At 53.3% G+C, this 25,760-nt stretch overlaps 3 protein-coding genes across 20 annotated transcripts in view; 2 read left to right on the top strand and 1 right to left on the bottom strand.

Moving 5' to 3' along the window:
• Nucleotides 1–78: 78 nt before the first annotated feature.
• On the top strand, nt 79–13,817 carry GRAMD2A (GRAM domain containing 2A). Of its 5 annotated transcripts, none has more exons than XM_033516892.1 (13): nt 79–113; nt 743–1,047; nt 3,425–3,538; nt 4,227–4,284; nt 5,604–5,676; nt 5,754–5,857; nt 6,427–6,525; nt 7,427–7,498; nt 8,342–8,404; nt 9,431–9,587; nt 9,851–9,950; nt 10,044–10,151; nt 10,436–13,817. In XM_033516892.1, exons 3-13 carry the CDS (start codon nt 3,435–3,437, stop codon nt 10,497–10,499), a joined length of 1,002 nt encoding a protein of 333 aa, XP_033372783.1. In that variant the 5' UTR covers nt 79–113; nt 743–1,047; nt 3,425–3,434; the 3' UTR covers nt 10,500–13,817. The 5 variants fall into 5 exon arrangements, with proteins under 5 accessions (XP_033372783.1, XP_033372784.1, XP_015494538.1 ...); XM_033516893.1 differs by lacking the exon at nt 79–113 and adding an exon at nt 238–576; XM_015639052.2 differs by lacking the exon at nt 79–113 and having other exon boundaries at nt 238–1,047.
• Nucleotides 12,954–20,680, bottom strand: SENP8 (SUMO peptidase family member, NEDD8 specific). 3 transcript variants are annotated; one of them, XM_015639056.3, is made up of 2 exons: nt 20,322–20,680; nt 12,954–15,186 (listed from the first exon to the last, which is right to left on the bottom strand). In XM_015639056.3, exon 2 carries the CDS (start codon nt 15,156–15,158, stop codon nt 14,520–14,522), a length of 639 nt encoding a protein of 212 aa, XP_015494542.1. In that variant the 5' UTR covers nt 15,159–15,186; nt 20,322–20,680; the 3' UTR covers nt 12,954–14,519. The 3 variants fall into 3 exon arrangements, with proteins under 3 accessions (XP_015494542.1, XP_015494541.1, XP_015494544.1); XM_015639055.3 differs by lacking the exon at nt 20,322–20,680 and adding an exon at nt 19,228–19,296; XM_015639058.3 differs by lacking the exon at nt 20,322–20,680 and adding an exon at nt 19,170–19,188.
• MYO9A (myosin IXA) overlaps nt 19,478–25,760 on the top strand; it is a 171,949-nt gene continuing 165,666 nt past the window's right edge. For all 12 annotated transcript variants that reach the window (XM_015639046.3, XM_015639048.3, XM_015639051.3 and 9 more), the window contains exon 1: nt 19,478–19,756. The gene's annotated coding sequence lies outside the window, so the exon portion shown is untranslated. The remainder of the gene's footprint in view (nt 19,757–25,760) is intronic.

Below are 25,760 nucleotides of genomic sequence, written 5' to 3'. Positions count from 1 at the left end.
GGGCAGCACGCGGCCAATGGGCAGGAGAGAGGGGGCGGGGCTAGGGAGCGTGCGGCCAATGGGCGGGCGCCGTGGCGGCGCGAGGAGGCCGGTGCGCGCGGGGCCGCGCGCAGGTAGCGGGGGGGCCCGGGGGGCTCCGGGATTCGGGGGGACCCGGGACTGAGGGGGGCTGGGACCGGGAAGGGGTTCGGGGCCGCAGGGTGCCGGGGGCGCGTCTCTCCCGCCGCCGCCGCGGAGCCGGTGCTGCCCCTCGGCCTGTCCCGGCCGCCGGCGCCGCGCTGAGGGGAGCGCGGAAACACCGAAACCCCCCTCGCCCATTCCCTGTAGGGACGGACCGGACCGGACCGAACCCGACCAGGCCGGGCCGGGGGGGAGTCCCGCCGCTGCCTGCCGGGGACCCGCCGGCTTCGCCTGAGGGGCTCCGAGCGCGGGCGGGGATGGGATCTGCGCCGGGGCTGCCCCGGGTGCGGCCCCGGCGGTGGCCGAGACCCACAGCGGCACCGTGTCCCACACAGCCCCGGGGGTCACCGCCCTCCGCGTTCCCTCCGTGCCCCGGGGCGCTCGGAGCAGCTCCCGGTGAGACCCAGCGCCCCGGGCGCCGCGGACATCCCGGGACCGGGGTCTCGGCTCTGTCCCGGCCGTGACCCCCAGGTTCCCGGGGTGGGGAGCTCCGGGGACACCGCGGGCGGGACACGCGGGGCTCCCTCCGGCCTTGACGTCGCGCCTCGTTCTCTCCCGCCAGCGCCGCTCGGCTCCGGCCGTTCCCTTCCAGCATCCCGGGGTGGCTCCGCTCCAGCTCCGACACGCGGGACTGAAATGACCTTGGACGCCGGGACCAAGGGCAGCTCGCCGAATCCCGCCCGGGCTCGCTCGGGCCGCGGCCGCCCGCCCGCCGGTGCCTCCCTCCGCCTCTGAACCTCCTGGGCTTTGCTGAGAGGCGGGATCCCTGCCCGGCTCGCTCCGGCCCTGGGGAAGGGATCCAGCGGAAATCGCTCGCCGACGGAGGGGCTCGCGCCGGACCTTTTCCAGGCTGGATCCCAGCACCGCGTAAGGGAAGGGAGACGCCGATCCCGTGGGAGGGAGAAGCACCGGGTTTCGCCTGGCAAAACCTGGGGGTTCGGGGAGCCGCTGTGGGCGGGGAGGAGGCATCAGGAATGGACGAAGGGGACACCACATCGCTGGTTTTTGCTTTGCTGGGAACTTCTACACCCGCCCTCTCTGTCTCCTCTCAGGAGCTCTGAACTTGAACTGTTTTCGTTCCACTTGTATTTTGGGACACTTGGGATGGTGAGTTTACCTCAGGAGCAGCTTCCCGCTGAACAAATTCTTTGAGGAGGGTGACAGTATGAGCTGCTAGAAACTCTTTTCTTCACTGTGCTGGCACTGGAAGTACCTCTTGGAAGAGAAACCTCCCTGTGCCTGGAGCCCAGCCTTATCCTGTGCTCCCAAACTCTGGATGTGTATGCCTGATGCATCTAGGAGCCAGGATGGAGCAAGAGCTGGACAGAGGAGACAAAGTAGCTCCTGCAATGTCCCTACTGGGACTGAGGATGCTCCTCACAGGCCCCAGACTCTCCCTGGAGCATCCCATTGCCAGTGCTGTGTCCAGGATCATTTTACCCAGGAGTTGTCCCTGATGGTGGCCATGCGAGGGAGAAAAAACAAGGATGCAGTATTTTTGAGTGCTTTCAAGCCTGTGTCTTTTCTCATTTTAGGGGATTTCTGTGTGTTTGGTGATCTCAGAGGGGTTGTGATGCCTTTGCCTCTCCCCGGTCCCTGTGTGGTGCCCCTCGGTGTCAGCATTGGTTAGGGATAAATCCGCTCACCCGGATTAAGCCGTGCAGGCGCTTGGGGATTTAAGGGATGACGTGAGGGAAGCCAGAGAGTGCTGAGCTCTGACAAGGAGGCTCCAGATCAGGTCAGAGCCCCTTTTCCAGCATGGGAGAAGGGCAGATGAAGGCTTTGGTGCCTCCATGATAGGAGTTTCAGCTTCAGAGCATCATGGCATCCCCTGGCAGAGGATGCCCTGAGGAATCAGGCAGGGAGAACACCTTTTGTGCCATGCCAAGGGATGTTATTTGGTGCTTCTTGTCAGTAAGGTCTCCTTTCCTTTCCTGACACATCCTTTGACCTGAGCTCCTAAAAACCCACAACCTTGGCTTGTCCATCCTGTCCCTGCAGCGCTCGGACTCCAGGGCTGTGCAGGCGGCTCTTTGCCAGCAGTGGCTGTGGGGATCCAGGAACTATTTCCCAGCCTGTTTCAAATCACATGGCACCAGGGACTTCTGCTTGGTTCACCTGTGCCCCCACTGTATGTGTTTCCTGTGGTGGGAGCATTCCCTGTGCCTCCAGCTGGGAGTCAGCCGGGCTCCATTGCACCCGGACAGTGTTTTGGTCAGGGCTCTGGGGCTGTGAGGATGTGGGAGCTCATGTGCCTTCAGCTCTCAGCCCATTTGGGCTGAGATCCAGCTGGGATCCAGCTGCTGGGATCCAGCACCCCTATCCTGCCTCTTCCTGAGTAAGGGGAGATTATTTCCATGGGTTTTCCTTCAGACGAGCCCCCTGGAGCAGGAGCAGGATGTGTCTGGGGAAGTACAGGTGGTGAAGGAGCCGCTCTCAGAGTGTGGGAAGTTTGTTTGGCTCCTCGGCCTGGGCTCTGCTGCAGTGCCACGGCAGCATCCCCGCGGGCACCGGGATGCGCTCCAGCTCTGCGCTCATCCTGTCCTGCCTGCGCCCCACCTGCTCTGCCATCACCCCCTGCCTAGTCAGCTGAATATTCCCTGGAATAATTTCCTCTCCATGGGTCTGTGGCTGTTTGCTGGCTCTGCTGTGCCACCGCTCCCCTGGGATCGTGCTCAGCTTGGCTGCCAGTGCTGCGGCAATCTCCACCGAGGGTGGAAGTGTCACCTTTGTGGCCTGCCAGGTGATAACCTGCCTGCGGCGCTGGGCCCGTGTTTACTTAGCCTGCCGTGGCTGATAAGCACCTCTGATAACATTCCCAATGGTAAATAACCAGCTCTAACCTGCCTGGTGGTGGCTCTGCCCTGGGAAGATGGTGTTTTGCCGACCAAGAGGAGCAGACCCTGGCTGAAATCCATCCCCCCAAGGAGTTTCGTAGAGCTGTGGTTTTTCCCATCCCTACCTCCAGCCCTCAAGGAGGAGAGTCTCTGCTTTGGAGGGTGTTATCCCAGGGAGCCACAGCAATTTGGCCGCTCTGTTGTGAGTGCTGGGGAGTCCCTGGCAGAAAAACGGCTTTTTTTTTTTTTTCTCTCCACGTGACTTGAGAAATAGCAGGAATATTCTTGCTGTCCTTGAGCGGCAGATTCTGAGGTCTCTGTGCAGGCTGGCATTGAAGGGAACAGATTTACAGCTCCAGACCCCCTTTTCCCCTTTCCCTAGGGGACTAATGGGTGTCTTCTTGCAGTGCCACGCCGATGCATGAGAAGGCAGCTCCCCTGAAGAGCCCCGAGCTCAGGCACAGTCGTGAGAAGCTGGAGGTGTCCCACAAGCAGAAGAGTTTGGATTCCCTCGACGGCAGGTGAGGAGCAGCATCCCAGGGTCTGTCTGCGGTTGAGTGTTCTCTCTTTTCCCTCCTGCTGTGGCATTCCTGCTGCCTTCGAGCCCTGAATACTGCCTGCCAACTGGGGCAGGGCACAGCGGGGGCCCAACTTTGTTTTCTCCCTGAAATATCGTGGGTTTAAAAGAGGGAGGTGAAAGGGGTTTGAGGAAGGGGATGGTTTTCCCACTGCTGAGGTTGTTTGTAGGATATTGCTCCCTCCATGGTTTGTCCTTTCATCTGTCCGTGGGACGGACGTGGATGGATGTCCCTGTGCACGGCCGAACCTGAGTCCACCCTCCTGCTCAGGCACATTCCCAAATTCCTCCCTCTGCTTTCCCTCAGCTTTGCCCCAGCCAAAGCTTCACATTTCCAGCTCCCAACCTGTCGCAAGCTGCTGCCAGGTCAGCTCTGGGCTCCTTCCCCCAGGGCTGGGGTGTGAGTGAGGTACCTTGGTCCTGGTGCCTTCAGTGGCTCTCATCAGAGATCAGCCCTCAGCAGTGCCCAATGCCACGATAAATCATGGAGACACCCAAAATGTGGCATCCTGGGGTCTCTCTTCAGTCCTTTACATTTTTCCATGTCTCATATTGCAGTACACATATTTTAAGGAGTGGGTGAGAGACCTGTAACTCTTTGCTTACCTGATGATTATTGTTTTTCCTTCCAGCCTCCGCCTGAATGAAACCCTCAAGGATGAGGACATCAAGAAATGCCACCGGGAAGTGGTAAGCCTTTGGCTTTGGGGATGACCAGGCTGGTGTGTTGTAACCCGTTGCCCCAGGAGGAGCCCACCTGGGGTCTCAGGTGTGGGCTGAAGGGGCTGGAGGCAGCCTCTGCTATGGGGTGGGGCCTCCTGCACTTAATTTCAGGAGACCTGGTGATGTTTTTGTCTGGCCCGTGTTCTGCTTTGCAAATGCTCCCAGGATTTTCCATCTAGAGCAAAGGAGAAAGTGGAAATGTTGACTGAGAGCAGTTAAATTCTTGTCCATTTGAACCTTTTTAGTTGTTCAAATCACACCCAAACTAGATGTTTTTGGTCCACCTACAGATTAGAGGTGCTCTGGAAGAGGAAGGAGTGACAGGAAGTGGCATTTTGCCTCTCCCCACAAAGAAAATGGAGGAGAAAACCATTTCTTTTGATTTCCTCAGAGGCATCTGGGTGGGTGACAGGCCCAGCAGTGGATGTGTGCTGGGACCAGGGGGTGTTTCTTGGTGCTAATGCCCTCCATGTTCTCCTGGAACGCTCCCACCAGCACCCCCACCGTCCTGACGTCCCTCTGGGAGGTGTCTGAGCCAGCTCCAGGTGCTGCTGAGTCTTGATCCTCTTAGGGCCCAGCTCATCCGGTGGGTGTGACAAGGTGCGCAGAGCAAAAGTGACCTTGTACCTGTGGGCAGGAGGGCTCTGCCCGCGCGGCTGCAACGCACCAGCCTTGCTGTGCCAGCCTTCTCTGCATCCTGGTGGAGCAGCTCCTCCCTTGGAATTTTGGGGGCAGCCGAATCCCTGGGGAGCATCCCGGGGACAGGGGGCACAAAGCTGCCTTACAGATTCATGGAAGGCGTTTGGAGCTTTACCTTCGCCACGGGAGCGCCGTGGGGCCGACCTGCCGAGCCTCCTGCCGCGGCTGCCGGCAGGCTTTGAAGCGGCGCTGGGAATATAAATAGCTGGATGGCGCGGCACGATGGGCGCAAAGCAAGTGTTGTCACTGTGTCCCGGATAAGGGAAGAGGAGGAGGAGGAGGAGAGAAACCGCTGGGCAAAATAAACTGCCTGCGGATGAGCCCGGCAGAAAAGCGGCTCCTCGCCGAGGCTCAGCAGCCTCTGTAGATATTAAGGGAAATGTTCATCTGGGAGGATGGCGCAGCCTTCGCCGGGTGCTGGATCATCCAACCTTCCTCTAGTCCGTCGGGGCTCCCATTCCCAGCCTGGTGGGACCCCCCTGCGCCGGTCCCGGGTGCGGGCAGAGGGAGGTTTTCTTGCAGAGAGGGGTTTTTGGGTCTCTTTATCGGCAAGGTCACCAGATAACTTTGCTCTGCTTTGCTTTCAGGCTGCTAGCAAGTACAACTCCCAGTACCACAAGCTGTTCAAGGACATCCCGACGGAGGAGAGCGTGCTGAAAGGTGGGTGGCAGGGTGAGGGATGGGCACGGAGGTGGCAGGATCTGGCACAGGGATTGCTACGGCTCTCTGCCTTGCAGTTTGCTCCTGCGCGCTACAGAGAGACATCCTCATCCAGGGAAGGCTTTACATCTCCCCCAACTGGCTCTGCTTCTACGCAAACCTTTTTGGGAAGGACATTAAGGTAATGTGGGCACCAGCTCACCCTGGTCCCTCAGGGCTCCTACCCAGAGCTTATCCCTTCCTGCCCCCAAATACCACCAAAATCCCCAACAGAAGCCTCCAATGGGAAGGGGAGAACGGCCGTGCCTCCCTCCCCTGATGCCACAGTCATCAGCCTGGGGAAACCAAGTACTGGTTTGGTTTAAAACTCCCTGATGCAAAACCTCCTTCGAGCCGCAGTGGCGCTTGAAGCGAGATCAAAGGTTTAAGGGGGGTGAGATTTGGATCTCTCTCGGCTTTTCTTCTTGATTTACAATCTGATGTTTCCCCATTAGTCTTGTGGCTGACGGGGATCTTGGGGAGAGATGACTTCCTTTAAAACTGGGCTGAAGGACTGAATTATTTATGTGATGCTTTAAACAAATACCTGAAGGAAGCTCAAGGTTTCAGCAAAGTTACCCTGCCAAAAATAACATCCTGCCTTATTTTTCACCCCCCCTGGGCTTGCACAGGGGGCTCTCCTGGTGGGTCTTAGGGAGGCTGGCTGGATGGTGCTTGTGCTGTGTCCATCCCTGTGTTCCTGCCCTGCAGGTTGTGATCCCAGTGGTGTCTGTACAGCTGATAAAGAAGCACAAGACTGCTCGGCTGCTGCCCAACGGCCTGGCCATCACCACCACTGCCAGCAGAAAGGTAACACCAGCACCCAGCAGATGCCCAGGTCCAAACTGGACGTGGTTTGAGAGCAGTGAACGAAGCGATTCCCGTCCCTGGTTAGGAAGTGAGCGCTGCTCTCTGTGCTGGCTGCCAGCCAGGGCAAACACCACAGCTTTGCTTTTGTTCCTGAATTTCACTTTGTTCCTGGATGAAGCAAAGCCCAAGTGAAACTCGGCCGAGCCTGACAAATCCCTGCCAGGCTCACCTTTAAACTCCTTAAGCACAAGCAGGAAAAGGGTTTGGGCTGGCGTTCAGCCAGAGCTGGCGGAAAACTCGGATGTGGGGCTGCGTTTCCAGCTTTTAAATCCCGTTGGATGTTGTTGGCTGCAGTGAGCTGATGTAGTGTGTCCAAATCCTCGCCTGCCCAGGTGCTGCTGCCAGCACTGTGTGTTGCCTGTCCCTGCCAGGGATGGGGTTGTTCCTGCAGGATTTTGAGAAGCAGTTATTTGGGAGGTGGGCTTTAGCCGGGAGTGGCACAGGGCAGGATTTGAGCATTCGAAGCCATGTGTGGCTGCCCTGGACATCACGCAGGGGTTCTGTGTCAGGCATGGTGAGTGTGGCCCTGTGTCCCTTCCATCTCTGGGGATGTTTTCTGTAGGTCCTGGCCCCATTTGCTGCTGTGTCCCTCTGGGTTGAGCATGGGAAAGCTGGAGTAACAGCAACTGAGCAAGACTGGCCCCAAAAAAATCTGGTCCAGGTTTTAGCAGGCTGCAAAAATAACAGCAGGGAAGCTCCGCAGGGAAATGCCTGTGGGGGAGACGTGGCTCCTGAAAACGGGGAGATTCAAGGGCATGACGTCTCTGCATGTCCCTGCCTGTGGAGAACTGGACTTGGGATGGGGGAATCTCTCCCAGCAGCTCGTCTTTTTCTCTTGCAGTACATCTTTGTATCCCTCATCTCTCGTGACAGCGTCTATGACGTCCTGAGGAGAGTCTGCACCCACCTGCAGGTACCCCCGCTCTGTGTCCCATGGCCCTGGGGCTCTGCACCTGCCCTTTGGGCTGAGCACAGCTCTTCATCATTGCCTCCAAGGCTTTGGACTGCTCCCAAAGTCCTCTCCAATTCCCAGCATCCTCACTCCACAGCAAGGGATGGGAAGAGGGGCAGGAACCATGCCTTGGGCATGTCCTGTCCCCGTGGGCTTTTCTGGGTCATGGATGAGGCAGAGCCCTGAGTTTCTGCTCTCTCTCAGGGTGTGGGTATGAATTATTTATAATCTGGTGGTAATACTAGTTCTGCCACTCTGCATATTGATGCATTTTGCCCAGATCTAAAGTTTTAAGGGGAGGAAAAATGGTACAAAGTTAAAAAAGACTTTAAATTAAGTGGGGGAAGACATCCATCAGCCCTTGAGCTGGACAGGATGACTGTGGGGACCTCTTCTCCCTGACTTTGAAGCACGTGGGAAGCTGTGCAGGAGCCCTGCCCTTCCCAGCAGGGTGTGTGCCAGCTGTGCCAGGGCAGTGATTTGGGTGATTCAGCCCTGTTGCCAAACTGGGGGATTTATTCTTTGAAATGTGCTAGGCTCTGCCCAGATGTACCCTTCTTTTTTTTACCCCCTGATGTTTTATCCTGTCCATGGAAGCCCTTGGCTCAACCATGGCCCCACCAGGTTTTTGGTGAGGGGAAGCAGTGATGCAGTGCCCTTTCCTCATGCCCCAAATCCCCATGGTTAGAAGTTCTAGCAGCTGCTCTCCATAGTCTCAGCAGAAAAGCCCAAATCCCATTCTGTGGCCGAGGCTGGAGCAGGGTGAGGTGGCACTGTAATGCCCAATCCTTTTCCCCCATCTAGGTTTCCAGTAAGAAGAGCTTGAGTCTGAAGGAGCTGTCGGAGGAGCCGGACTCCGTGTCACTGGTGAGGGTCAGGGCACCTCTGGGAGAGGAGAGACGCCCCTGACCTCATGCTGTGGGTGGAGACGGCCCACCTGGTCCCCTTGGTGGGTTTGACACCGTCTGGTGGCTGCTCAGAGAGTCGGGAGAGCGTCAGTTCTCCTGTCGGTGCCATCAGAGGTTGTGCGAGGCCGCGCCTGTTGCCATCACAGCTTGTCCTCTGGGACCCTCATCCCCAGACTTGGCAGGAGCAGATGGGTCAAGAGGATCCAGCTGAGTACTGCCAGTGACTGTTTATAGACAGAAAAACTTCAGAGTGATGTGGAAAATGCCTCCACTCTGCTCCCTGACAGCTGATGCTGTTCAGAGCTGGGAATGTGGTTGAGTTATCCCTGTGGGATGGGTAGAATGGTGGGAGAGAGCTGAACCATGACATGATCCAGGGAGCACAGGGGGGGCCACAGCCCCCCTCACCATGGCTGCTGGTCCTGAGCCTCGGGCTGGGTGCAGGAGGTGACAGTTGGGGTGCACCAGAGGATGACAAGTGTCACCCATGGTCTGGTGACATCCCAGGGGTTAAAGATTCATTTCAGGGGCTGAATTGGGAGTGACCGAGGCAGACCTTGCAGCATCTCCTGGTGCTTTGGTGAGATGCAGCCCTTTGGCAGCTCCAGCCCTGGGAACTCTCCATTGGGGGAGCCCCTCTCTGTGCCAGCTGCCACCCCACTTGATTTGTTGTCTTTTTGGGGCACTTTTTTTCCCTATTTGGGGCATGCTGCAGAATTCCAGGTGACCGCCCTGAGCTTCAAGGGGTGGAGGAGGCAGCAGCTGGTATTTGAGGCAGGTGTGGGGTGCGTGGGCAGGTCTTTCCATGGTAGTAGGAACCTGCATTCCCATGGAGCCATCATGGAAAACCAGCTCTCCCTCAGGATCATGTTTTGAATGTGCTGGTGCTCCATGGAGATGCTGTGAGGTTTGAGTTTGAATCTGGTCCCACCATATCCATGCTACTGCTGGTTTCATTCATGGCTCACCAGGATTGTTCCTACAGGAGGTGATTGTCCCCGAGGGCAAGTGGAGGAAGGTGTCACCTACCTCACTGTCACTATCACTGCCAGATGCCAACTACCAGTGCATCCACCGGACCTCTGTCAGCAGCCTAAGCGCCAAGGAGAGCTCCTTCACCTCTGAGGAACCACTGGTTTCAGGTAAGGGACATGGTTTTGTGCCCTGCTCCACATGGTACTGGGTGATAACCTCCATAAAAGTGTGTTCATCCATCCTCTGCTCTCATGCTGGGGAATTCTGCCTTAGGCTGGGAGTCAGCGATGGAATCCTGGGGATGGGCTGGGGTCTCCTGCCTGCAGGGTCTGAGCCCATGAGGGAAGGAAATTTGATGTTTTCTGATTGCTGGAGGAGCAGGAGCATCAGCCAAGTGTGGCTGTGATGCAGACTCTGGGTTTGCTTTCAGAAAGTGCAATAAATACTGAGGAAGAGCTGGAGGTGGAGCAGAGCTGTGTGGCAGAGCTGAGACCCTCCGACTACCAGCTCCTGAAGATCTTCATCGTGCTGTAAGTGTGCTGAGGACGCAGGGAAGCTGGGGGGACACCAGGAATGTTGGTCTCAGTCTCAACTGGATGTTTGGCTTGTTCTTCTGCTCCCAGCATCTGTCTCCTGGTCGTGTCCTCCTCATACCTGGCGTTCCGCATCTTCCGTCTGGAGCAGCAGCTCTGCTCTCTGAATCGGGATTACCTCTCCCGCGGGCACAGGAGGTGAGGGACCCTCAAGGACGTTTTGGGACACACAGGTCGTGCCATGAGTGGAGGACTTGAGGGAGTGTGGGTGAAAAGAGGAATGGCTCCGCTCTGTGATGTGTCTGAGGAATGCTTTGTCCCTTATTCTGGGCTTGCTGTTGGGCTGGCCAGTGACAAAACTCACAGTGGAGGTGATCCCATCAGCTGCTGGTGTGAACAACTGGGAAGCTCTGCTCTCCCTGAGACTCTGGAGCTTGGGAAGAGGTTTCCTCATTGGTTTGGTGCTGGTTCTCCTGTTGTAGGAAGCACCAGGACATCTCGTTGGAGCTGGGCTGTTCCTGGGGGCCATGGGCATCTTCTGCATGAGATGGACAGGAGGGGAATCTCCTTGGGCTGAGGACATCAGAAGGCACCGGGATGGGATACGGAGTCTCTGCAGTCACTCATCCCAACTTACCCCACTCCCTGCTTACAGGTGACCGTCCCCCAGGCGCTGGCTGAGGATGGACACTGAGGTAGTGGCACCCTGCCCACGGATCCCGGTGCTGTGTCCTCCCAACCGTGGCTGTTACACGTGGTCCAGCTTTCTCTTGGCCAGTAAAATGGGACCAAGTATTTTCTCTCTTCCTTCGGGCACTCGCTCCTGGTGGGACTTTCCAGCCAGCTTCTGGCCACCAGTGCCAACTCCCCATCCCACTGGAAACCTGTTTTCTCCCTGGGACACTGCTGTGCTGTAGCACTGGACAATGGCTCGAGGCTGCCGAGCACTTGGATCTTAGGACTTGCTGCTAAAATGGATGCTGGTTTTTATTTCAGGCTTGGTTTTTTCATGTTAAAAGATGACCTTGGGCTGACCAGGAACCCCCAAAAATGTGGATGAGTTGCCACTGCTGCTCTGGGAGAAAGCCACCTATTTGTCCCTGTCTCAGCATCCCTGGGAATGTGCCTGGAGGAATGGCCCTGAAGACAGGGATCTGTGGGGATGGGGGGAAAGGGCCCACTAGCCCTGTGTGGTGTCATCTATCCCACACACAAGGGTGGGGGTACAAGGCAGGGCCCCCCAGCCCTTCTCTCCTGGAGCACCAGGCTCAGAGAGCAGGGAGATGTGTGTGTGTGTCCCTTGCAAAGCACTTTAAGGTCCCCCAGACCAGGTGTCCATGCTGGGTTCCACACCTGGCCCAGGTGTGCTCACCCCATGGAGGCGTTGGAAAGGAGCCCATGGCTGGCACTGGGGAATGGCCTGGAGAACAGCGTCTGTGCCTGGTTCATGTTAACCTTCCACCGCATGGAGCTGAGTGCTGCAGGATTTGTCCTGCAGGATTTGTCCCACAGCCCCCGTGGAGCACACTGGGGCAGCAGGTGATTCCTGTGGCATTCCTTCGGGTTTTCTTTCCTGTTTTTTTGGAACTACAAGTGCTGACGGGGCCAAATCCCAGCGCCCTGGGGAAGAGCTCGCTGCTCCCTCCGGGCTTGGAACAGCTTTTAAATGAAATGAAAATAAACCCAGGAGTTTCTAGCACATCACTATTCTCACCAGCGTCCTCCACAGCATTGTTAGGCTGTGAGCCCCAAAATCAGGCACCCCAAAAATCTGTGATGTCCCAGTGTCCCTTCAGGATGTGCATGTCCTCTCACGGGGACAGGGATGCTCCCGACCGATGGGCCAAGGTTATTGCACTAGATGGCAGCAGAGACTGCGGGATGTGACCTGCTGGTGGCAGGGCCACCCTGGGGACAGCGGTGCCGGGGGAAAGGGGCTGAGTTGCAGCCCCACCCTGCTGGGGTGGGCAGGGTGAGCCTTCCTCTTTCTCCTTCTCCCCCTCCTCCCTGCACATCCATTAAATTCCTGGCCTGGCCCATGCAGCAAAATGCGTGAAAATGGCCCTGGTTGAAAACCACGGTAGCATTGGTTAAGTGGGGACAAGGGGTGGTGTCACCTGTTTTGGGCGGGGTTTGGTACCCGGGGGTGCCTGGGAGGGATGGTCTGGTTTCTTCAAAGCCCTGGCATTATGGGGCTGTCAGAGCCTTTGATTCCGTGGGTGACCTGGAGGATGAAAGGCGTCATCCTGTCCCTGCCAGGGACTCACCCAGCTCGTTTACCCGGTGGAAATGGGTTTAGGGTTGTTTTTCCAACAAACGAGTTGGTGTTTAGTGGGTCCTCAAAGTGAGGTTCCTGGCCCCAAGAAGAGGTTTAGAGGACTGGGGCAGGGGATTGGTCTGATGTGCTCAGCCTGGTGTTTGGGTGCTCCAGCAGCAAGTGCTTAGGGTCCCTGTGCTGAGCCCAAGCCAGGAACGTGGTCTCCTCTAAGGACTCTGGTTAAAGCCAGTGGTGGGACAAGCCACAAGTGTGGTGACACATAGGAGATTTGGAGGAGCACTGGGGTGAACTCCCAGCGTGTTTGGGGGGTCCCTGCTGCCAGGATGTGGTTGGAAGGCTCTGGTTTTGTTTCCCAGCTGGTGTCTGCCCACCTGGTTTGGTGCGTCTTGGCTTCCCCAATGCTTGAGTCTATTTGCTTTCCTTTGTGTAAAAGTCTTGGGTGCAGGGAATGTCCCTGGATGCTCACCTTGCTGGCCTGGAAACAGGGATGAGGAGCACAGAGTGGTGCTGCATGAGCACAGCCCCTGCTCTCAAATCCCCCTGCTGTTCCCCATGCACACCCACCACCCCATCTTCCTCCCTCCCTAGCCCAAGCCAACCTCTAAAATAGGACTGAGAGATGAAATCAGAAGAAGGCACTGTCAGACGGATGAGTCAGAGCCATCATGCTGTGACACTGTGCCACAGCATTAGCAGGGACACCAAGGCCGGGAAGCACACGGTTTGGTCTGAGTTTTATTCAGGATTTGGGAGTGGCAGTGACGTTGCTCTGGCAAAGCCCCTCAGAGTCCAAAGGGAATCCCCTTCAGGGCTGGATCCCGTTCTCACTGCAGCTGAGCGGGTTTTCCAGGGACGGCTGATGCTGGAGGCTGCTCTCCTGTCCAGGCAGTGTTAGGAGGGAGGGCAATGGCCCCAGCCCTTGTACATGGCCCCAGTGTTGACGTGAGGGTGTTTTGGGGCAGTCTGGGCTGATATCTTGACTTTCACCTGGAGTAAGGGAAGGTGAAGCCCTCAATCCCCTTGGTGCTGTGCTGCTGCACACACCGGTGGAGTGTGAAGAGCTCCAAGGTAAAAACAGTCCTTCCTCAAGGATTGTATTTAACCCCGATTTCCCTCCTCAGGTAGAGGTGTGGTTGCTCTGCTAGACACTACCTGAGCAACCTGCTCTTTGCTTCTCACCAGGTGAGAGATTATTCCTTATCCTGCAATGACATCTCAGTTTAATTTTTATTTTCCGCACTGCTAAGCCTGTCTTTAAGGAGAGGATCCACTCCTGGATCTCAGCCATCATCCAGCACGGGAAGAGAAGTGTTTCAGTTTTCTGAAGTGCATTAAGGACTTCAAGGAGCCCGCAGTTATCTTTGGCTTTTATACCTCAAACTCTGTCCTTTTGTTCTCCCTGGTGTGGTTTTTTTTCCTCTCAAGTAACAGAACTGGTTTTGTGTTAGAGCAGTGACCGCTAACAAGGGTTGGGGAGCACTGACGAACCCTCCCCGCTCAGAGACGACCTAAAATCCTAATGAAAAACCCCAAACTTCAAAGAGTGAGTGTTGCTTTTCATCTCAATAAAGTTTCTTTTCCTAGGACTGGCTTTCTCAGCTTCCTATTAATCTTCCAGCAGTTCAGAGTCGGGTTTTAATTTGCAATAAGAACAAGCAGGGGCGGGGAACAAAAAAAAGCTAGGAGCACCTGGCTGGTGAAAACTGACTTTGATTTTGCCCTGTTCTTAAATTAATTTTAGCTTTTCCTTTGCAGTCTCATCTTTTTTGCAGTGACATCTCAATGTCAGGTTTTCAGGGGTACAAAATCCTGGCTGCTAAATGCCACATTGCTGAAATACTGTTAGCAGGAGGCACAAACTGGAACTGTCCACGATAAAGCACTCAGGGGTTTGGGTTTAAAGAACGTTTGCTAAACCTGGCTTGGAAGGACAATGCCTGGAGCCATCTAAAGCCACCTAATGAGGGTGTGTTGCCTGCTGGGCACAGGTGGAGAATTCTCTTTAGCAACCTGTTTTGCTGCAGTGATTACTGTAAAATTTTACCATGGAGAGGGTTTCTTTGAAAGCAAAGTGACTCTTGTCATTAGAAGTTGAAAGGCCAGTGATTTTGAGAGGAGAATAAGGCTTTTCCTGGAGGGAGTGGGGTGTTTGGGGGGTGTAGCCATGCTAGAGGGGTTACATTCTTTTTCTTTGGGACAATCTTGTGCATGGGCATTCCCTCAGGCACTGGGGGTGCTGCCTCTTGGACCGGGAAGGCAGTTTTTGGGGGGCTGGAGATGCATCCCTATCACTTCTGTGCCAGTTTTGTGATGAGAGCTTTCCACTCTGACCTCTTCTGGGTGATGTAGGAGGGGGTGAGGAGCTGCAGCAGAGGCTCCATCCGGCCCTGGAAGTAGCCACGGCACAGAGCCTCGGCATTGCAGATCACGTACATCCCACAGTCGTAGCTGTTCTGCTGCGCCGGCGCCTTCTCCTCCACAAAGGTGGCTTTGCCCCCTCTTTTTCCCAGAAAGGCCTCCAGTTTCCCTGCCACTTGCTTGGCATGGACAGAGTTGCATTTACTGTGGGAATCGTAATGAGCGAAGCACTTCTTGTCCCTGAAATAAACCAGTAAGCTCCAGTGGGTGCCCCCAGCGGCCTGGCTGGAGTTGTCATTGATAGGCAGGAACAGCAGCTCCTTGTGGAGAAGGTCCAGCGGCTGGAGGAATATGGCTATTTCTTCCTGACTAAGGGCACACTTGATGAACTGAGCCACCTCAGGGCCGATGAAACAAACACGGTGGCTGAACTCCTGGAACTGCTGGTTGGAGAAGTACTCGAAGGCGAAGCCGATGATGTGGTCGTTGAGCCAGTTCGGGGGCTCCAGCAGGGCCACGTCCGACTGCCTCAGCAGGCTGTCCATGTAGCTGAGAACCACGGGATCCATCCTGCGCTGCTCCGGGGAACCGCCAGGGCTGCAACACAGAGAGGGAACACGGGCTGGAAACTGGATCACAGCTGGGATGTGATACAGCCCAACAAACGCCTCGAGTTCTGTCACAGCAGCAGTAAGCGAGAGCCCAGCATTCCCAAACGGGTATTTGCAGGACCATGAACAATCCTGGGTTGAGCAGCAACCTGCTGTGGCTCCAGTGAGATCAACCATCCACCCTGAGGATCTGAACCTCACAACAAAGGAGTTTCAGAGCAGTTCCTGCACAGAAACTGGGAGCGAACCAGAAGTCAGGCGGTGTTTGGGTGTCTCAGGGTTTTACCTGTGCAGTGACAAGCACTGCAGTTCTTTGCACCGCTTGTATTCCCCTAAATAAAAACGTTTTTGGGCTGTCTGACAGACATATGGTCCCTTTCTCCAAGCACAGAGTGTCCCAACTCTGTGCCAGAGGCATGACCTGTTCCAGGAGAACCTGCTGGGCCGCCAGCACAGGAGGCACAGCCATGAGTAAGGAGTAACAAAGCAAGACAAGATCACAAACAAACCAGTTCCCAACCATGGGAATCTTTATGATAACTCTCTATATAGCCAGAGTAGGATTTAGGAGATTTTCCATAGGGAAATTTGATTTAGAGCTCCTAAATCTACCCTGGTTTTCCTTTAGCTCTGACACCCTGCAGCCCTTCCAGGCTCCTCAATGCCGTGACACATCCGGAGCCTCTAGCTCCTTTCTTGGCCAGGACAGGGCTGGAAATGCCACAGCTTGGGACAGAGGTGACAAGGAGCTGGTTTTGGCCTCACCCTTCCCTCCTCTGTCCCAAAGGCAGCACGAAAACATCTTCAGATTTCTGAAAGCCTCATGTGAAAGCTCAGAATGATAAGATCACTTTAATATGATTCACTATAAATAAGTCACCAATTTTCCATCATGATAAAGAGGAATGAAGCAAATGGAGTGTTCTGTTAGGAAGAAGTAGATTCACACTTCTTATTGTGACATGAATCATGAGGAATAACCCTTCCTGGCCTGAGATGCATAAATTAAGGGATTTATCTCTCAAAAATCTTGGCAAGGTCCCCTGGCATGTGACAGGCAAGGAACAGAATGGATGAGGCATGGTCCACATGTAACACATCGGAAGGAAGGACCGAGGTGAGTGTTTGGAACATGAAACAGCCAGTGAGCATTTCTGTGTGGCTGGAGGATCCCGGAGATGCCGAGCAGCAGGAGTCACCAGAGGAAGGGAGCAGCCCTTGTTTATGCTGAGCCAGACACAATGGTATTTGGACACACTTCCGACCTCAGTGTGCTCCATCTCTCCAAGCTCGTGGTGCAAACCCTTGTCGTATAAAAACTAGAAATCCAAACAGAATCCCAGTAGCTCCTCAGCCTGCCTGAATATAGCCTGGTTTAAAGATCTGGACATGTTCCAAACATCCTGTTTGGGGGTTTAACATGGGCACTGCTGAAATACTTGTATGTGTCCATGAAATGCCCCGAAATTTCCTTTACATTGTGTTCTTTCTGCTTCATCTTCTCCTGGACATGTAGAAGTGCAGCCAATAGCTTTCCACTCCACTCCAAATGGGATTAAGGGCAAAGGAAGCGTGTGTCCCGTGCTCTGTTAATTTTCCACTCTGCAGAAACATCACTGAGTTTTTTTGGTTTTTTCTGTCATGACATTTGGCAGGTTCCCCCAGTCAGGAAGGAGAATGCAAGTGCTTAATTGCCACTAGCTACTACTTTTAATTTTATTGCCATATGGTATTTGTGAAACTGCCTGTGAGTTCCCTGGGATGACTCACCACATGCAGCTCCAAGGAAAACCCTTGGGAGGCTCCCTCAGAGCGGGTCAGGTAAGCAGCGAGGACCAAAACAATGTGGTGAGGCTGTGAAAAGCCACTAGTAAGGTGCATTTGTTTGGGAGAACCTCCCATAAGAGCTAACTATGGATCTGCAGAGGAGCCAGGATGTGGATCTGAACCTCTGAGGAGTGTTGAAATCCTGACATGGACTGGGAGCAGCTCTGCTCAGCCACAGCCAGGACTCTCTTCCTGAAGGTTCAGGCATGCTCTGTTCAGTTTCCATAAAAATAGGAATAAATACTGGCACAGGCCTGGAACATTTGCTGGAGGAGCCAACAAGTGTCTTGCTCATTTGTTTTATTTGCATATTAGTAGCTGGAATTTGTGCAAATTCCCTGGAATCCTCAGCTCCTCCAAGGGATTTCAGCTGCCCTGTTTCCAATGCTGAGATGAGGAAACCAGGGAGAGAGAAAGGAACATTTCAATACCAACACTATCATTTCATTTACACATTTGAAAACGGTGCTTTGTTGCATCAATAGGGCAAGAGGTCAAGTTTCCCTCACTGAAGTTAAAATAATTTAACAAATTAGCTGCTGACATTAGTGCCAGTTCAATCCATGAATGGATAGGGCTCTTTCACGTCCAGATGTGAAGCAAAGCCTGTGTTTTCCAACACTTGACCAAAAAGCACACCAAACCTGTCATTTTCACACCATTAAAGACAACAACTCTGCAGGTAATTGTTGAAGGCACTTGAGAGACCAGGAATGAGACTCCTTAGTAACTGAGCATAAAAAGGCAGTGACAGAGCAAAGGGAGTGTGAACTAAGGATGAATCAGAGTCCTAAAGTCTATTTTAATAAATTAAAGGTGCTAAGAATCCCCAGGGTGAATAGTTTAAGGTGACACATCACTAGAGTCCTGTTCCTGATTTAAAGAACATGGAGGTAAATAGGAAAATGGTCACCTGGAAGACCAAAAATACAGACTTTATCAGGGAGCAGGAGGAAGGACAGAGAAGGTTTTGTCTTTGAAAGATCAAGAGTAGAAGACCCTATGGTTTAACTTTCTATTCACTTTTCCTGGAAATGTGGGGCTTAGATATCACATCTGGATAGTTGTTAATGGAGCAGGATTAGTCAAGGAACATTAATTTCTATTTACCAGCAGAGCCAGGCTGGGTGACAACTGAATCTCTGGACTTACGTGTTTCCTGACAGAGCCAGAGGAGAAACTCAAGGAAAGTTAAACAACTCAACCAGAACAGAAGCACAGTTGTCTCCTTTTTTGTTAAATATAAGTAATCTCTCTACAGCTGTAGGTTTTAATCCCTGTATGATACAAGAACATCCCACTTCTGAAGGTTCAACAGGCCATGAGTGCTGAAATGAGAGGAAAATACTCCAAGCTCTCTACTGACTACGACCAAACTTCTCTGTTCTGGGCAAATTCCCCAAACCAGAGACTCTGCAACCAATCTCAGAACCTCTCTTGGTGTCACAGCATCTCCCAGGGCATGTAACCAAGAGCCACAGCAACAACACCCAATGGTTTTTGCTCCCCAGGATGGGGTTGACCAAAGTCTGGAGTTTAACAGGAAAAAACCCCTCAGCGACCAGAATTCCTGAGGATGAGCAATGGCACCGGGAATGCCCCAAAGGTACCGGTGGGATCGGAACCGATGGGATCCGGCTCAGACCCTTAACCCCAAATGCCGATCATCCCTCACCTCTACCAGAGCGGGTCTAATCGAGGGAGCAGTAGGAAGCACGGGGAGGGAATAGAGCTTGCCTGAAAGACCTGGAGGTCACAGGAATTGGTTCAGGAGCGGGAATTCTGTCAGGAGAAGCGGATCGGGGTGTCGCAGGCCTCTCGGAGGAGCAGCGCCGTGCTGACCCCGAGCGTCCCGCGGTGCCGGGATCAGAGCCCCGGGAAGACCTCGCTCATCCCATCGCTGCTTTTATGTGACTGACCGGGAATTACGGGGCCAGGAGAGAGTGCACTCGGGCCAGGCGCAGGGTCAGGGCCTGGCTGGGGTGGGAGCAGGGACCACCCACAGCACCGTAACTCACCTCCACTCCTTTACCCATCTTACCCTTGTTTTTCCCCTTAAAACACGGGCTTGAAGCTTCCGGACCCGAGGCCGGCCAGCACCGACCCCCGGCGGCTGCAGCGTGCGCGACCCCCGGACCTTACCGGCACCGTGTGGCACCATGTCCCGCCGTGTCCCCTCCCGTGTCCCCCCGGCTCTCACCCGCCGCCTCATCGCCCGCCGCCGCCGCTCGGTTACCGCGCACTGCCGTAAAGCGGCCGCGTCGTAACGACAGGGAGCGTGTCCAAGGGGGCGTGTCCCGGGCGTGCCTGTGGCGGGGCGGGGCGGGGCGGTGCGCGCGCCTCCCTCCCTGCCTGCCTCCGCCGGGCGGGCGCGTGAGGGCGGCGCGCGCGCGCGGGCAGTCGGGCAGCGCCCGGGCGGTGGCGGAGGCGGCGGGAGTGCCCGTCCGCACCCCCCCCCCGCCCCCTTCCCGGGACCCTTCTCAACACCGATCCCCGGGACCCCCGGACCTCCCTTAGCACCGATCCTCCTGAGCACCGAGCCCCGGGACTCTCCTCAGCACTGACCCTTGGGACACTTCTCAGCACCGACCCTCCTCAGCACAGACCCCCGGGACATCTTTTTAGAACCGACCTCCTTCAGCCGACGACCCTCAGGACCCCCTCGGCGGCGGCGGCGGCGGCGGCGGCGGCGGCTGCGGGCGAGGGATGCGCCGCGCCCCGACACCCAGGTAAGCGGTGGCGGCGGGGAGTGGAGCGGGGCGGGGGCCTCCGGTGCGCGGGTGAAGTGTTAGCGGCGGGGCGGGGGTCGTGAGGAGAACCCCGCCGGAGCATCGCGGGGCCGGCAGGAGCCTTTGTTCGGCAGAGGAGGGCGAGTCTCCCCGGCGTTGTGGGGTCTGCCCGGTGTCGCGGAGTCCCCCCCGGTGGTGTGGGATTCTCCTCGCCGGAGCCGCCCCCGGTGGGTGCGCGGTGAGGGGCGGCCCCGCGCCCCCCCACGCCCGGGGGGTTCACCCCCCGGTGCCGTTCACCCTCACCGCGGGTGGGTTGGACCCACAGAACATGGAAAAATAAGCCTGGGGGGAGGAGATTTACCTCAGAGGCGTCCCCAGTGTCACCAGTGGGGCCGTGGGCTGTAGCCCTGTGTGGCTGTAGCCCCGAGGCCGTGGCTATGGACATCGCGACGGGAGCGGGTCGCGGTCGGCCGCGGACGCCCCGTGGCTCCGGCAGCCCGGTACGCCACGCAGAGCCATTCCCGGGTCCCCATCAGCCATTCCCACCCGTCGGAATGAGGCATACCTGCGTTTGCCTAGCACACTGTTGGACTTGACGGCACTTCCTACCCTGGCACGCCGGACTCTTGTGGGAGCGCTGCTCCTCCGAAGGTTAAAACAGTCGGTATTTTTTTCCCGGAATTTTCCTAAACGTAGCCAAAACGGCCTTTGCTTTATCCCAGAAAAATAAACCCCCTCAGACGTGACCTGCGCTAGGACCTGCCGTGAGTTCGGAGCCGGGCGTTTTGCCGCCCTTCTGCTTCTCCATCGGCCTCCTCCTCCTCTTCCATTTACGTTTTCCTATCCCCAAATCAAGCCGAGGTTGATAAAGCGGGGAGCGTGAGCTCAGCAGAAATCATGGCTTTACCATCCCTCGCTGCAGCGCGGTCCCTGCCCATCGGCGGATCAAAAAAATAATCACGTAGCGGCAGAGGAAGGAGATTTGCTGCTACGGGAGGAAAAGCGGCGCGGTGTCTCGCTCAGTCGATAACCAAGTGCTGTAATAAATCGCTCTGTAAATAGATTGCTAGGTGGAGAATTGGGTTTCTGGCCGGCACAAATGCTTTCCTGACTCTTTTCCCGTGGGACTGCTAGGAAATGACAGGGGAGCGTTGTGTTCCCGTGGAGAGGTGCGTGGATGCTGAGGTGATGGGCTATGAATCCTTAAGCATGACCTTACAAATCTGAGCTTATCCATAAACTCCAGCTAGGTCAGAGTCTGCGTTTTCCCTCAAGAGCATCATCTTTTCAGCCCCTTACCCTACAGTCACACAATTTCCCCTATGTCCTTGAGTAAACTCACCAATTTCAATGACTTTTCTCATTTTAACATTTTATTTAATTAAAAGAGGGTTTTCCATGCCTTTTTCCCTCACTAAGGCTGTCCCAGTCTTTGTCCTCCCTCCTGTAATTTTTGATTCCCAAGACCATTTTGGAAGCTGTCAGGTTGCTGATGGCAGGGAAGGTAATTCAGCAGCCCCAGCGCACAACTAATAAGCTTTTGTTTCCTGGGCTATCGATGATGGTGCAACTTCATATTTATTTTTTATTTATTTATGTATTTACTGTGATCAGTGCATAAATCTGTGTGGCTTTAGAGATTTTTCCTCTGTGTTGAAAGGCCTGGTATTCATCAGCAGCACTTGGAAAAGGCTATATTGGAATTCATCATATATTTAAAATGTAGATCTGTTTTGTGAAGTTTTTGTTCTGTGCACTCACTACTTCTGTTATGATTTATAAACTCCACATTTTAACCTTTTTTTCCCTTCTCATTTTGGATGGGGAAGCTGCATTTTAAGGTTCAAGGTATCAAATGCCTGACATGACCACTACTGTTACAGCATCTTTCACAGACACTGATACTGAACCACTCAGACAGTCCAACCTTTGGGATCCTTTGCCAGGCAAATCTGAATGCTTTATGCCTAAATTATTTGTATCTGGGATGTTTATGGTGTGTTTTGTGAGTGTTGATCAGGTTTACAGGAAAACCCCTGAGAGTGTGAAGCACCTGAGGTTGGGCACTTGGGAAGTGTGAAACCCAAGTTACCTGTGCAGCCTTAATTTAGTTCGTGTCAAGATGTGGCTGTACTTGAAATCCTCAGCCCCTGCTTGATTTCTGTGAGAACAGTATTCTGCTCTGGATGGAAGAACAGATCACTCCTTCACATGCCTGCAAGTCGACAGGGGGAGTTTGGGGAGCATAGGGACAGTGCTGGTCCCTCCACTGGTTTTACAGCTTGGCACCACCAAGCTGGCAAGGAGCACCAGGGTTCTCCATCACAGGCTTGGGACCACACTTGGCCTGTAGTCCTGGAGCTTAAATACCTCAAGTCTGGGGAAACCAGGAGCAAACTTTCAGTTTGCCTGAATGGGGTATACAAGGAAGCTGGAGAGGGACTCCTCTTCAGGAGCTGTTCTGCGAGGACCAGGGGGAAGTCTCTGCTGCCAGAGACTGGGGTTAGATGGGATATTGGGAATAAATGGTTAGCTGAGAGCATGGTGAGGTCCTGGCACAGAGAAGCTGTAGCTGCCCCATCACTGGAAGTATTCTAGGCCAAGTTGGAAAGGGCTTGGAGCATCCTGGGATAGTGGAAGGTCCCTGCCCATGGCAGAGAGCGGAACAAGATCAGCTTTTAAGGTCCCTTCCAGCCTAAACCAGTCTGGGATTCTGTCATTCAAGTGTGATCAGAGAGTTTCTAAAGTCGTTTGGGCTGGTTGATTTTGGTGAGCATAGTGTGGCTGTTTTCTGCTCAATTCTAGTTCTTGCTCTAAACCCTGCAACTTTTGAACTCAAGTCCCTTAAAAATACATTTACGAGGGAGCAAACAAGGTTGTTGAACCACTGGAAGCATCTTAGCCGGTCAAACTTGATTTCAGAAATTCCTGCGTCCCCTCGGTTTGTAAATAAAAGGGAATTTGTTTTCTTTCCCACTTGCACGCGAAGCACCGGGGCTGAAGGCATGTTTGTTGTGTTGCTGATGAAGCTCCCAGCCTGGCCCTGGATTCTGGCTCCCTGGCATGGGCTGGGTGCAGGTTTCAGCTTTGGAACATGGTGTGGTTTTTGTGCTGAGGTTTAAAACAGCATCTGAATTTCTCAGGCTTTGTCCTGCGTGCCGACGTTTGCTTCACTTCCTCTCGAGTGAACGGGATTTCTCCCCTCTCGACAAAGTAAACATGAGCATAAATATTTAAAGGATCACGGCTCAAGTTTGCAAATTGGAGACTTTCTCTGACGTTCCTTTGGACAAAAGCGGTAGCATTGGACATTTGGGCTGTGTCTGGGTGCTTCTCTGCTCTGGGGAGAAGCTTGGTAATAATTTGGGTTTCACGCATCACAAATACTCTGCTGTGTTTTCAGGTTAGGTGGCTGGGATTCTTATGGAATTCTAAGGACACAATGCTGCTGATAGGATATCTGTGGATCATTGGAATTGAGATTGTTTTTGTGGAATTTTATTTTTCTACTACACGGGCCAAATTTTTCCATAGGCTTTGGGTTTATGTGTGAAGGCACAGGTGGTCAGAGTTGAGACTATAGAAACCAAACACGTGAAACTCTTGCCAGATAATGGATAAAAACAGGAAAAAAGGGAAATGGAATAGTCTTTGTTTTCTTTGTTTGACTCTTTAATATGAAATCTCGAGCTGTGTTTGACAGGTTGAACACCATGGTGATATGTAAGTCTCACTCCTGTGATTATGTTAATGTCTTAACCTCTGTGTCTTGGAATTAAACTTTTAAAAGAGGAACTCAGCAAACCACCTGACCTCTGAAAATATGAAAACTCAGGAGGGAAGGCTACTGGATTTCTAGAGAACATGGATTTCTAGAGTTGAACTAATTTTTGTGTCTGTTTTTAAGCTATTACCAAGAGTTGCAGTTTTGTTAGACCTTGTGGTAGCATTATTCCGTCTGTGGGGAGGAATCTATGGATTCCTTTTGCACAAGTACCTGTGGAAATGTGCATCCCTTTGGGGAGGGATGAGATGTCTCTTTGTGTAGGGTTATCATACGCCTTTGGCTGTTCACACTGTGCCTAACCTGGACAAAGCCATGGGTCATAGTTTTGGGCTCTGTTGGTGTTTTTTGTCAGCCCTTTTTTAGAGTTTTGCCAAGAGCCTCATGAAGAGACAGAGTGTGGTATCCAGCCAGGCAGATTTTTTGCCAAGGGAGATGTGGCTGAGGAGTGGAAATGCCATGGTGCCACAGTAGGACCGCAGTGAGGCCAGGTCATGTCAATGCCCTCATGGAAAACAAGGAAGATGGGAGCTACAGGAGCTGATGAGGCAGGCAGTTTATCCTGGGCAGATACACATTGTGTCGAGGTCTGGCTATAGATACCTGTGCTGTCTCTGCATTAAGCACTCAGATACAAGCTTGAAGTTTGCTTGGACCCTTTGAGATCCATCTCTATATCCTCCCAAGGAATATTGATATTCCTTAATTGCATCCTTTCTCTGTTGATGTGAGATCATCACATGGGGAGCTCAGCCAACTGTGTCTCATCCAAGCTCTCACTCACCTACAGAGATATGTTGCTTTGTTTTTGCAGCTACATGCCTGACTTAAAACAACATGCAAGCATAGATCTGCTGTGGTCTCCTGTCATCTCTCTGTTGGGTTGTGGTGTGCTTTTAAAGATCTCTTCCAGGTCATGGAGGAAGTTTATGAAATCCCTGTTGGTGTTAAGAGCCCTAGGGATGGGCTGGCTCCATGTGTTGGTGGTCCCCTTTGAGGGGAGGGACTGGACTCTTGCAACCCTGGTAGTTTTGGTGGTTCCAACAGTCTGCTCAGCTTCTCTTGGAAAGAATGTCTTTCTTTTACAGGGTTTCTATTCCTGTGGCTTGCAGGAGTTGCTGCAAATCCCTGTTAGGAGCAGTAGGGAGCAGAGCAGGGAACTGTCCCACTTGGATGCTGCATGAAGTAGCAAAGGAAAAATGTAGTTTAAAATAAACAAATGACTTGGTTATCCCCTTTAAATGTAAAAGTAGCTAAAATATGTGTGTTTCAATGTAATTTTTGAGTCCTATTTGCTGGTCTTTCACCTTGAATCACTTCTGGCATCCCCCAGATGACCTCAAATCCTAGAGTTACTCTTCAGATGCCCATTCCAGGTCTTGGCTTTTATCCATCAAGCACAGATAATCTGACAGCCTCTGTGCTGTTTTTTTATCAAAATTCATTGGACTGTCTTCAATTTCTTGTGAAGTATGACCTTTAAAAAGGTAGAGGATCCTGGATATGCTGTATCATGGCTGAGCACTGACAGAAGAGCAATATTTAATCAGGATTGATCCATCTTTGGAAAACCTGAGCTTTAAAACCAGCTCAGACTGTGAACGTTTTTGATAGGCCGCCAAGAATTCTTTTATTGTATTCAGCATCTACATGGTTGGTTTTGAGGGATGAACTTAAAATAAGTTAGCTGAAAATATTTACTTTAGTAGGCTTCCGTAACTCTACTGTCTTTTCATACTTCACGTAAATACATAGACCAAAATAAAAATTCTCCTAAATGTTACCATTTAAACTTTTATGGCACTTGTCTATAAACTGTTGGGTTGGTTTGTGCTCATTGGGTGCACAGGACAACCTCCCCGGGGAGGAATTAGTAAATGATTTAATTGTTAAGGAATGTGGTCCCATTAGGAAAAAAAAAAAAAAAAAAGACTGCAGTGGATCATTAGAAATGTGCTTGATTAAAACAGTGCTGAGCAATTTGTAATGATTTTTTGAAATAAATGGTTTTTTTGGAAGAGGGAGATTATGTGGGTAAATAACCCTTGTGGGGATTTCTTTGAGTGCAGAAGAGCCGGTCTCTGCTCCTTAATTCACCAATTGCTTCATAAATGGGGCATCATTATGTGGAATTTGTTGCTGCTGGTGGTGGCAAGGATGGCTGAATCACTCCAGCTCAACAAAGAGATTTGGAGAGATGTTTAAAAACAGAGCCACTGT

This window comes from Parus major, chromosome 10 (genome assembly GCF_001522545.3).
Source record: "Parus major isolate Abel chromosome 10, Parus_major1.1, whole genome shotgun sequence".
Taxonomy (NCBI): domain Eukaryota; kingdom Metazoa; phylum Chordata; class Aves; order Passeriformes; family Paridae; genus Parus; species Parus major.
This window is presented reverse-complemented; position numbering and strand designations above follow the sequence as displayed.

Excerpts from the sequence above, each read along its gene's own strand:
- GRAMD2A (XM_033516892.1), top strand. The coding sequence starts at position 3,435 with ATGCATGAGAAGGCAGCTCCCCTGAAGAGCCCCGAGCTCAGGCACAGT. Across the intron at positions 7,499-8,341 it reads GAGTCTGCACCCACCTGCAG|GTTTCCAGTAAGAAGAGCTT; the intron begins GTACCCCCGCTC and ends TCCCCCATCTAG. Across the intron at positions 8,405-9,430 it reads AGCCGGACTCCGTGTCACTG|GAGGTGATTGTCCCCGAGGG; the intron begins GTGAGGGTCAGG and ends TTGTTCCTACAG.
- SENP8 (XM_015639056.3), bottom strand. The coding sequence starts at position 15,158 with ATGGATCCCGTGGTTCTCAGCTACATGGACAGCCTGCTGAGGCAGTCG.